Source organism: Silurus meridionalis, chromosome 3, assembly GCF_014805685.1.
Source record: "Silurus meridionalis isolate SWU-2019-XX chromosome 3, ASM1480568v1, whole genome shotgun sequence".
Lineage (NCBI taxonomy): Eukaryota > Metazoa > Chordata > Actinopteri > Siluriformes > Siluridae > Silurus > Silurus meridionalis.
In genome coordinates, this window is record NC_060886.1 from 5,044,711 (window position 1) to 5,057,514 (window position 12,804).

Sequence of the window (12,804 nt, forward strand, 5' to 3'; positions counted from 1 at the left end):
ACTACAGTACTGTACTGTAGAGTCTTCTTCTTCTTTCAGCTTCTTCCTTTGGAGGTCGTCGCAGCGGATCATCCGTCTCCATGCCCCACCCCGTCCTACATCTTCATCTGCCTCTTTCAAACCAACTACCTGCATGTCTTCCCTCAATACATCCATAAAAGTAAACTTTAAATGTAATATTTCTATAAATGTACACCAAATTCATCTGGCAATATTCTTGCAAATGTTTTCTGTGTGTGTTTAAAGAGTGTGTGAGGATGAATTATGGCTTAAACAACAACAAAAAAAGCATTTCTGGGGCGTTGTCCTTTTATCGTGGATTTTTTATCGTGCACATTGTGCATTCTAAAGTTACATGGGAATGTGGAATTCGGACACATTTCAGGCTTCTCGTTTAATGCTGATGGAGTATTTGGCCATATATACAGTCATTATCTGAGAGATGCTTTCATTCAAAGCAACACTTTTGGTAAAAGTCTCACTCGAGGGTGCAACGCCAGCTTTCTGGTAGTTCTGAAATTTACAGCCTTCTGAATAACAGAAAAAAACATATGTGCAAATAAAACAACAGATTTTTTTGTACTGGAATGAAAAAAAAAAATCTAAGGTTACATTTTAAAAGGTAAATAAGTAACATTAGATATATACACAGAAAAATACAGGGAGTGGTATACCAAAGTATATAATATGGCTCTGTAAAAGATATTACACATGAAAAAGAACCAGGAGTGATTTAGGGGACTCAGATGGACCGGAATAAGATGTTGGAGTTTTTGGTCTTTATTCGGATTCTCCCGGTTCTCCTGAAATCTGTAACACAAAATATAGAACGCTTGCAATTCGATGCCAAACAAAAATAAATACATGAATAAGTAAAAAACGAGAAGTGCATCATATCTGTAAAGTAGAGTGTTCTGAGGTGAACTGAGACTTGCCTTTCATGCAGGTTCTCATGCACATCTTCTTTTGTGTAAAGTTGTTCATGTTGCCTCCACAGCCGCTGTACCTGAAGGCTTGGCAACGTTTAGTTTTGAAGTTGTAGAAAAATCTTCTCTCCAGGTCGCCACACTTGCCCTGCTCAGGAGGAATCATGCAGTGTTCAGGAGGAATGATATCTAAGCAACAGAGAAAGAGAAAGAGAGAGAGAGAGAGAGAGAGAGAGAGAGAGAGAGAGAGAGAGAGAGAGAGAGAGAGAGAGAGAGAGAGATAACAAGGATGTCAAGGAGATTTGTTGGGCAGGTGTAGAAATAAATGGGTTTGAAGTCAGTTTAGGGTTAATGGAAAGTTTAGACCAGATGGAGACAGATTATACTGACAAACAGACAGACAACGTTATAAACACAAGGTGAAGCAGACAGACATAGATTAAACAAATCAAGTGAGCAGATAACTGGGGCAGAGAAAGCCACACACAGGCAGACAAAGATAGGACACAAACAAAGTGGCAGACAGACAACAAGAGTCAGATGTGGACAGACACACAGTGACAGGCAGATAAACTGTGACAGACAGAAAAAAGTCAAATACAGACAGAAAGTCAAGTCAAGTTTATTTCTACTGCGCTTTTCACAACGGACATTGTCTCAAAGCAGCTTTACAGAATTTAAGAGTTAAGGTGAATAAAAAACTTTCTTCCGGCTTCTCCTGTTAGGGGTCGCCACAGCGGACCATCCGCATGTTTGATTTGGCACATGTTTTTACGCTGAATGCCCTTCCTAACGCAACCCTCCCCATTTATCCGGGCTTGGGACCGGTACTAAGAGTGGCTGGGGTTGGTTACCTGACCGGGGATCGAACCCGGGCCGCAGCAGTGAGAGCGCCGCATCCTAACCACTAGACCACCAGGGACCCTACTTAGGAGTTAAGGTGAATGTTGTGCATTTATCCCTTAGATGTTATGAGGAAGAAACCTTGAGAGGAACCAGACTCAAAAGGGGAACCGATCCTCATTTGGGTAAAATCAAGAGTGTAAAAGACAAAAAGACATACAGACCAACAATGAGACAGAGTGACCGACAAACAAGAAGAGTCAAACAGATAGTCAGCGTGAAAGACAGATAAACAGATTGACAGAGAGCGACATACAGACAAACAGAGTGACATACAGACAACGAAAGTCAAAGACAAACAGTGACAGGCAAACAAACAGAGACAGACAGACAACAAAAGACAAATACAGACACAGGCAAGAAAAGTCAAAGACAAACAGCTACAGTAGTCTTACAAAAGAGTCAAAGACAGACACACACACACACACACACACACACAGAAAAAGCTACAAACTTAGACACAGTAACGCACAGTCAGCATGACAAATACAAACAAATCAATAGAAACAAAACGACAGCCACAGGCAATAAGAGAGAGAGAGAGAGAGAGAGAGAGAGCGACTGATCAACAAACGCAAAGACACAGACCGAGAGAATGACAGACAGAATGATAGACACAACAATCATAGACAGACAGTCTAAAATACGAGCAGAGAGACGGCTTGACAGATTGACATACAGAAATAGCAGCAGACAGAATGAGAAAAAGAGCGACAAACAAATACAAAAAGACAGACAGAGTAACAAACACGAAGAGCCACAGTCAGAAACAGACGGCGTTAAAGAGAGACAGACAGAACGACAGGAAATAAATAAAACCTGTCCATTTATCCACGTCTGTCATCGTCTGAGGCTGGGTGTGAGACTCCGAGTTACCGTCTGAAAGCAGCACACTTTCATTAGAACAGTGAAACAGAACACGATGTTGCACAGTTTCATGTCGGCCATTTTAAAATGCTATAATGTCTTGAAATGTGGTATTCTGAAGGGTCCTGATGTTGAACTGGAACGTTTCGTGCGCTACGTATGAACATTAAGATAATGCTTCGAAAACGTGTCATTATAACAATGTACTTATGTACCAGTTTTAATGACTGCCTTCACTTCTGTCTTTTCTTCAGCCTTCACTTCAGTCTTCTCTTCAGTCTTCTTTTCAGTCTTCTCTTCAGCCATTTTTTCAGCCTTTACTTTGTCTTGCGGTTCCTCTGTCTCATTAACTGCTGATATAAAAGAACGCCCTGTTATTCTAACAGGATTATTTCATTATCAACTTCATGAATGTTTCAGTTGACTCTTGCCAGTGTATACAATGCCCACCACAAAAATAATTCCATTTTATACTGGCTACAATCCGATATAGAAAAATAATCTGCACCTTCTGTCCAACCGGATTTGATACCTTGAGCACTCTGTGGTAAATTGTGATTAAAAATAGATGAAATAAAACAACTCCTGCTGTCAGATATAACAATAATGTCTGTGTCCTTTTCCTTAATGTCCACAGCAATAAGTAACATAGCTTTTTTTTAAAAGCTAAAACAACGAGTGTGTGTTGAGGTTAATAGAACAAAAACATCATTAAAAGGATGAAATGAAGGATATTCATCATAGGAGAGAAGAAAGTGGTGGTGGTGTGTGTGTGTGTGTGTGTGTGTGTGTGTGTGTGTGTGTGTGTGTGTTTGGGGTGTGTGTGGGGGGTTGTTATTAAGATAATAAGACTGAACCACAGCCAAGACTGTTATTAATCACTACTCTGTCTTTTGATTAAACTGAACAAAAGTTTTTCCTATAAGTAAAAACAGCTTTCTTTTTTTATTTTTATGTTGCATTCATTTGTTGTTCTTTAAGTTTTTTTTAGAAAACAGTAAATAATTTTTTGCTCAAAATGTAAAATAAAGGAAAACGCCTAATTTATTGTTTCATGCCAGCGTGTTTTGTGACTCTAATATTAGTTTAAAAGCATTAATACAATCCTACCATTACCCTACCAACTGAAAAGCATTTATACACTCTCTGACCAATAAGATTAGATATCAGATAAGATATCAGATAAGATATCAGGAGCACTGGGTTATAAAATACATGTACCAATTCCATTGCAATGCTATGAATCTAAACCTATAATCTACGAATATGTAAGACAGCAGAATTAATATATACATACGCTGACACCGGTCCTGACATTCTTTAAGGGTCCTGAAGTTATTCGCGTTTCCAAAGCAGCCACCATAGAAGAAGCGTCTGCACTCGTTCACCTTGCTGTCGAAGAAGTAGCGAGGTACCATGCCTCGGCAGGGGCCCGGCTCGTCCTCCAGGTGGCATGGACTCTTTTTGGCTACAGAAAACAAATCAGTTACTTTAAAATATGTAATTATTCTGCTTTAAGGAATGGTTTGGACAAAAATAATAATAATAATAAAAAACAATAACGTTGTAGGGTATTTTGACTTGGACTACATAAAATACAGAATATATTGCATAATGTAAAAATTGGGTATAAATTCGAAATATGTTGTTATTAAACCCCTAAATTAGCTGCAACCGTGTGTAGTTGAATTTATTTGGTTTGCGAGCAGGTAAATGCGTCACATCAAATCAAATCAAATTTTATTTGTCACGTACAAATTAATACAGAGTGACATGTAGTGAAATGCTTGTTACGACTGTCCAACATGTTAATAGAAATAAAATATAAAAAATTAAATACTTGATTAAATTACTTGAACAACAACAAAAAATGAGTATAGTCGCTTAAAAAATAGACACTATAGATTATATAGTTTATAATATATAGACATATATAGAGTTATCCCTTAGAAATAAGCAAGCTAGTGGGGATAATGGGAAGGAAAAACTCCCTGAAGAAACTCTGAGAGGAACCAGATTCAAAAGGGAACCTACCTTCATCTGGGTGACAATGAATGTTTGTTCATTACAGTTCATTTACATTTACATTCTTTGGCAGACGATCTTATACAGAGCGACTTCAATTATCTCATTCATACAGCTAAGCGTTTAAGGGTTAAGAGCCTTGCCCAAGAACCCAGCTGTGGCAGCATAGTGGTGCTGAGATTTAAACTCACAACCTTCTAATCAGAACTCCAAAAGCTTAACCAGTGAGCTACCCCTTTCCCATCACTGTAAAAGTGTGCTGTTCAATGAGGCAATTTTGAACCATTATAATTATAATTATGGGTTCTCATAGCCCAAGCTTGTGATATATACAGGTAATAGCTCCCAGCTTGACCAGTTAAACCTCCTAGAAACCTAGAAGTCATAGAGTCCCAATTCTCGAGTCCCTGATGATTCTTAACTCAGCTGTTCCCTTGGCAGGGACTCACTTTTGTGTCAGGGTGATTGATAATGTTTAGCTCTATCTAGAAGAGCACAGCCATTTAATAATAACCTAACAACCCCTTTGTTATTCAAAATGCATTTATAGAAGATGCTAATTAAAATGTTTGGCTGCAGTGGAGATCCATCAGGGTGTCAGGCAGCCCACCTTGTCAGAGACAAAACATATTAAAACTATATGTCCTTTTGTCCGATTTTTTTCCCAGCTATTGTACATGCTGTGCACTGAAATGAGACACAGCCTGCCTGAACCAAACCACCTACAGCATTTGGATTTACAGTTTGCAACTTGACCTGAAGCAATGTAATAAGCAGTAGTCCATTAATCACTGCAGCACCCACTCTGAACAAAAGTGGATATATTTATCAAAATGTCCTCAACCTGAGAGAAATTTTTTCTCAAGAGAAATATTACAGAACATTTTATCATTTCCCCTTGTCATATCTCCTTTTCTGAAACCCTTTCACAATACTAAATTGTGCAATTTTGTCTGAAGTGAAATTCATTATATGACTACTGAAAAGTCAGAAGGGCTAAACAGCTACAGACTCCAAGATAAGAAGACACTGATAGCATAAAATTATGCTAACCAGAGCCCTCCACTACTTAGAATTTCGAAAACATAATGTATAAACTGCAATTTCCCAATTACATCCTTCATTATTTTATACCCATACGTAGCTACAGTAGCACTCAGCTAGTCAGCAAACTGACTAATTAAGTAGTTGGTTGTAGACAACCTTCTCTCTTACCATTGTCTAATTGGTGTATCTTTGTTTGTACTTAAAGGCTAAAATCTCACCATACTCCTCTTCAATTTGGACTATTAATTAATTAATTAGCTTATTTGTTAGCTGGAAGGCTGACACACCTCTCTGTCCATGACACAAAGGAAACTGCTAGCTGATATTCGGAAATATTAGTAAAGTATCTTCTGCGTATACATTTGATCAACTGTGAATGTGTATTTCAAATATTCCAACCCAAATCCCACATAAGAAGCAATAAAACGCTGACTAAAATGTAAATAAAAAATGTTAATATAAATAAAAGAAAAGAGGAGAGTCTGAGTGCTGGACTAGACTGTGTGCAATCCAGACCTTAGACCTCCTGAAAACATTTGACGCATCATGAAACGAAAAATATGAAAAAGAAAACCCAGGACACTTTAGCAGCTTAAATCTTGTATTAGACACAAATGGAACACTATTTCTTTCCGAAAACTCTAGCAAACGGTCTCCTCAGTTCCCAAATGTAAAATGACCTTTTTTTCCTCAGTACATTTCTCAGTTTAAACTTATGATATGTTGTTTAAGTGTCTACATATGCCTAATGTAATTATATAGGTTTATAAGATTTGCAAATAATTGCATTCTAATAATTGCATTCGTTTTCCAGCAATGATGATAGTTTTTCTACCATCCTGCTTCCTCCCAGCTCCTCTACATTGTCCAGAGGAATCCCCAGGACTGAGCTGGACTTCCTGATCAGCTTCTCCAGTCTCTTCCTTTCTGCCGTAGAGATGCTGCTGCACCAGCAGACCACACCATGGAATATGGCTGAGGCCACCACATAGTCAAAAAAGGTCTTCACTAGCTCTCCCTGCACTCCAAAAGACCTTAGTCTCCTCAGCAGAAAGAGTCTGCTCTGTCCTTTCTTATAAATTGCCTCAGTATTGTCTGTCCAGTCCAGTTTGCTGTTCAGATGAACATCCAGGTATTTGTAAGAGTCCACTCTCACAATGTCCTTTTCCTGAATGTTCACTGGTGGTAAAGTTTGTTTGTGCCTGTGAAAATCCCCACCAGTTCTTTATTTTTTCCCCGTGTTTATCTGGAGGCAGCTCCGTTGGCACCAGTCCACAAAGTTTTGGATCAGTCCTCTGTACTCCCTGTCATTATCGTCCGTGATCAGACCGACGATGGCAGAGTCATCAGAGAAATTCTGCATGTGACAGGTTGCTGAGCTGAACATAAAGTCTGCAGTGTAGACGGTGAAGAACCGTTCCCTGCGAGGCTCCAGTGTTGCAGACAACCATGTCAGACTCACAGTCACGAGTCTTCACATACTGTGGTCGGTCTGTGAGGTAGTCCAATATCCAGGCAGACAGATGATGGTCCACTCCCATGTTCACCATCTTATCCCAGGAGCACATGTTGGATGGTGTTAAAAGCACTAGAGAAATGTACCTCTAATTAGCGAATATGCCATCCACACACATGTCCACATTTATTTATTAAATTAACCTCCAGGTGAGCAACCCAAGTGATTTCATTCTGTCAGCATCTCTTCTGCTTAAACTTACAGGACAGATTCAGTGAAGCGATTCATATCCAGACTCTCACATCCATGAATAATGCAGGGAGCATCATGGCATCATGGGAATTGTGAAGGAAAGCAAGATAAGGTCTCTGCACACTGTTCCTGTTGATGGAGCTTTTGATCTCATGGTGTGTTTTTCTGTCCAGGTGTTTTTCACAAAGAAACACTGAATATGAAGATGGCTCCTAAGAGCAGATGAAGTGTGTAACTCCCTGTGGATACACCTCACCTCACCTCACCTCACACTTGTGTTATATTATTATTATTATTATTATTATTATTATTATTATTATTATTATTATTATTGCTTGCTGCGGCCACTAGATGGAGACACAGATCCTTCAAAAACATTTGCTCATTCAATAAGTGTGGACTAAAGTAATGAAAGCTCATGGGGTTCATGTGAAGCTAATGTACAGAGGAGATCATTCTTCAGCACAGCTCTCTAAAGGATGATTATTCTGGAAACAAGTCAATGCTCAGCGTGAGTTGATTATATTTGATTTGGAAAGGCACACACCTGTCTATATGAGGTCCCACAGTTAACAGTGAATGTCAAAGCACAAACCAAGCCATGGAGTCCAAGGAATTGTCTGTAGACCTCTAAGACAGGACTGTATCGAGGCACAGATCTGGGACAGAAACATTTCTGCAGCATTAAAGGTCCCAGTAAGCACAGTGGCCTCCATCATCTGTAAATGGAAGAATTTTGAAACCAGGACTCTTCCTAGAGCGGGCCTTATTTAGGGAGGTGACCAAGCTCCAGCGTTTCTCTGTGGAGAAAGGAGAACCTTCCAGAAGAACAACCATCTCTGCAGCACTCCACCAATCAGGCCTGCATGGGATAGTGGCCAGACGGAAGTCACTCCTTAGTAAAAAGCACATGACAACCTGCCTGGGGTCCTTGATGAGAACCTGCTCCAGAGCGCTCTAGACCTCAGACTGGGGCGACGGTACACACTACATCTACTTATACAGATACACAAGCACTACATCCACACACTACATCTTCTTACACAGATACACAAGCACTACATCCACACACTACATCTTCTTACACAGATACACAAGCACTACATCCACACACTACATCTTATAAAGATACACAAGCACTACATCCACACACTACATCTTCTTATAAAGATACACAAGCACTACATCCACACACTACATCTTCTTATAAAGATACACAAGCACTACATCCACACACTACATCGTCTTATAAAGATACACAAGCACTACATCCACACACTACATCTTCTTATAAAGATACACAAGCACTACATCCACACACTACATCTTCTTATACAGATACACAAGCACTACATCCACACACTACATCTTCTTATAAAGATACACAAGCACTACATCCACACACTACATCTACTTATACAGATACACAAGCACTACATCCACACACTACATCTTCTTACACAGATACACAAGCACTACATCCACACACTACATCTTCTTATAAAGATACACAAGCACTACATCTACACACTACATCTTCTTATAAAGATACACAAGCACTGCATCTACACACTACATCTTCTTATAAAGATACACAAGCACTACATCCACACCCACACACACACACACACACCCCCACACCCACACACACACACACACACACACACACACACACACACTCAAATACAAGTCAGTACTGAGTGTTCCAGCAATTCCATTAAGTTTTGGACCTTTCTTATATTCTTACTAGAGCGAATGCACTTCTTTCTGGACATTCCCTGTAGACTGTCACCTCCAGAATTAATGACACCCCTGGATTGAAAAATGTATGTTGAATTACTTTTGATCACCCTCAAAAAATAATAGGAGCGAAATCTTGACCCTGTTCTATGAAAAGACGCAAAAATATCTACACTTCATCTTCATCAAGCACCCAGATTCTAAAGGTTCTGACCCATACAACTTTTTAAGGTATCCAAAACAATTTTTACTAAAATTACCAGGGTTTCATGGATTCTGCTTAACGTCATGTTACACTTGAACGATTTCTGGGTTCTAGAATTGCTGATTTCTTCTCTGTTATCCACAGATGCAGCTTAGACAGTTTGCTCTTTTCCAAACTGTGTTTTTAATGTAAAAAGTGACGTACGGCTCCCTGAATGTGTGACTTTGTTTCTCTGAATGAAAGGAATGGTTAATGTCTAATGACGCGACTATGAAAGACGACTCCACGCTCTCTATTTCACAGCGATCACCATCGTGGCGTGTCAGGGGTCCCCGAAGAAGCTGATGTGACAAATGCCACATCAAGCTGGAACCAAGACGAGCTGGTATTTGTGTTTATTTTTCTCTTAGCACAAAAGGAGTAGAAATGTGAAGCAGGATCACTTACTTTCAAATAAGAGATAATAAGAGCGAGTCACGTATAATAAGTCACGTATTTATGAGGAAAAATGTCACTTTATTACGAGAAAAATGCATCATGTTATTATGAAAAACATTGTGTTAGTGCGATGGAAAAAGCGTCACAATATAACAAGATAAAGCTTCACGTTATTACAAGGTATGACTTCACGTTATTGCAAAGAAAGCGTCACGGAAAAGCAAAAACCTCACATTATTATGATATAAAATTTATTACAACACAAAACACGAAAAAAAAAACACGTTACATTATTATAAGGAAGCACTGACAGGCCATTCAGTTCACACCTAAGCTTTCAGTGGTGTCCTACCTAAATCAATCCACCTTTTAATACAATCATTATGACCCCACAGCTATAGAAACTAGGTTTAGACATTAATCGGCTGATTGTGCAGCAAATTAGGCCGTTTATGAAGCAGGCGCATCTAAACCGTGCGAGTACATTCTTCACTTGCATGAGAGAACATAACTCATACCAGCAGGTGGCAGTAGTTAATATTCAGCGTCCAAACTTGGAAACCAGAAGCGTAGAACTGTAAATATATATTCCACCTGCCGCGATCATTACTAACTTATTCGTGTAGCATGTCCGCTAAGTTACAAAGACAAGAGCAAGAATGACAAGTTTTTTTTCATGTGCTCATTCGCTAAGTTCAATAGCCAATCTGAGTTTTTCATAATAAAGTTCAGTACTTTTTTACATGGAGTGTTATCTTTGTTTTTTATCCAGTATACATTTTCATAGCCCTAATAAACATCTAACACATAGATTGATTAATCGGTTATCTGCAAGTACGATCCAATCCAATGCAATCGGCCAACCTCTAGTCTACAGTAGCATGATGGTGAAAAAAGGCCACTTCACATTTGACCCAATGTTGGCCAGGGACCTCTACATTAACATTTGACAATTGGCAGGTGCCCTTATCCACAGCAAGTTACAAATATCTCATTTATACAAGTGATTATAAAAGTCAAAAACAGTTCATATTAAAAAAAAAGTGATGAGGACAAAAAACCCTGAAAACTGAGTCGGAGTACCAACCAGGCAGAATATCCATCAAACTGTATTTCAGCATCGAAATGATTTACAGCTCAGAATAAATGGAATGTGCTGAAGTAGTTTATGCCATTAGAGACAAATGCTTTGCCAGAAAGACCAGAAAAGCATGTTTTTGCCTGAATGAAAAGAAAAATCATAAATCTTGCTCTAACTCATCACCTGGATGCAAAGTGTTGTTTCTAATCAAATGTTTTGCAGACAGATTTTTGAAAAACTTATTTGGCAGAAGTGATGACTGCAGAGAAATCTTAGAAAGTCACAAAGCACTCGAATGTTTACACACAAACCAAGTTGTGAGCTTTAATTTTCTTTTTTTTAAGTCTCAAATCACAAATTTACTCTATCACTAAAGCAGTATATAAGAATAAATAAGAGTAGACTGGTGTGGGGGTGCTTTGCTGGCCATTTCAGAACGTGCTCGAGTCTATTAATGGAAGTCTTTAGACAAGAACAAGGAAGTCATTGCCATTAATAGTAAGGCTGTATTTAGTTTGCTGACCTAAGCTTCTTCTGCTCCCGTTAAGGGTCGCCACAGCGGATCATCCGTCTCCATACCCTCCTGTCCTCTACATCTGCCTCTTTCAAACCAAATACCTGCATGTCTTCCCTCACCACATCCATAAACCTCCTCCTTGGTCTTCCTCTTTTCCTCCTTCCTGGTGCCTTCATCCTCAGCATTCTCCTCCCGATATACCCCATGTCCCTCCTCTGCACATGTCCAAACTATCTCAATCTCACCTCTCTCACATTGTCTCCAAAATGTCTACATGCACTGTCCTTCTAATAAACTCATTTCTAATCATGTCCTTCGTCCCATTCCCAACGAAAACCTCAACATCTTCAGCTCTGCTACCTCCAGCTCCACCTCCTGTCTTTTACTCAATGCCACTGTCTCTAAACCATACAACATCACAGGTCTCACCACAGTCCTATAAACTTTCCCTTTCACTCTCACAGATACTCTACTATCACAAATCACTCCTGCTATCACTCTTTTCCACCCACTCCACCCTGCCTGCACTCTTTTCTTCACTTCTTTAACACACTCTTTGCACTGTTGACACCAGGTACCTGAACTCCTCCACCTTCTCCACCTCTTCTCCCTGCAACTACACCACTCCACTGCCCTCTCTCTTATTCACACACACATCTTCTTTATAGTACTCTGTAGTTTGCTGACCTAAGCTAATTTTTTAAATGTTTATGATATTTATTACTTGTGCTAGCTAGAGGACTGGAATAAAGTAAACAAGTACTGTCATAAAACTAAAAGCTGGACACCGAATCAGACATGAGTTTAAGAGTTTAAATTATTTTACAGTCGACAAATACAAACCAACTGACTGTTGAGCAGCTAGAATTCTGTCTCAGACAGCAGTACACTATTGGACAAAATGGTCAATTCCTTTCTCCTTTGACAAAATGGCAAATTGTAATCTTCTGCACGAAGAGTTACCAGTTATCTAGATCACAAAAAAAAAAAAACTGTTCCAGCCTGTTCTAACCTGTTTCAGCATGAAAGTGCCCCTGTGCCCAAAGCCAACTCCGTGAAGATATGGTGTATAGGGGGTTGGAGTGGTAGATCCTGCGTGGTCTGTTATAAACCTCGCATCCCTTCTGAACACCTTTGGAGTGAGTGTGAACGCTGACTGCATAGATGCGAGATGTTAAAAAAGCAATGAATCTTATAGTCAGGTGTCTACAAAGAAATGATTATAATAAGCTCCTGCTTGTGCAGTCCTACCGAAGACACTCGCTTGAATCAATAATTTGTGCGATCCAAACATGTGGAAGTGGAGGAGGGAGCGGCCAGCTGGTGAATTCATAACCTTGTAAAGCG

The 12,804-nt window shown here is 39.4% G+C and overlaps 1 protein-coding gene across 2 annotated transcripts in view; it reads right to left on the reverse strand.

Annotated features, from left to right (window-relative positions):
- Nucleotides 1-302: 302 nt before the first annotated feature.
- The window catches only part of tfpia (tissue factor pathway inhibitor a), a 34,402-nt gene continuing 21,900 nt past the window's right edge, over nucleotides 303-12,804 (reverse strand). The window contains exons 3-7 of one of the 2 annotated variants that reach the window (XM_046845536.1): nucleotides 3,994-4,164; nucleotides 2,912-3,046; nucleotides 2,649-2,708; nucleotides 936-1,115; nucleotides 303-810 (exon numbers count right to left, since the gene is read on the reverse strand). In XM_046845536.1, the coding sequence (XP_046701492.1) occupies nucleotides 743-810; nucleotides 936-1,115; nucleotides 2,649-2,708; nucleotides 2,912-3,046; nucleotides 3,994-4,164 (614 nt within the window). In that variant the 3' untranslated portion in view covers nucleotides 303-742. Of the gene's footprint in view, nucleotides 811-935; nucleotides 1,116-2,648; nucleotides 2,709-2,911; nucleotides 3,050-3,993; nucleotides 4,165-12,804 lie in introns of both variants that reach the window. The other variant, XM_046845535.1, reaches the window with a different exon arrangement.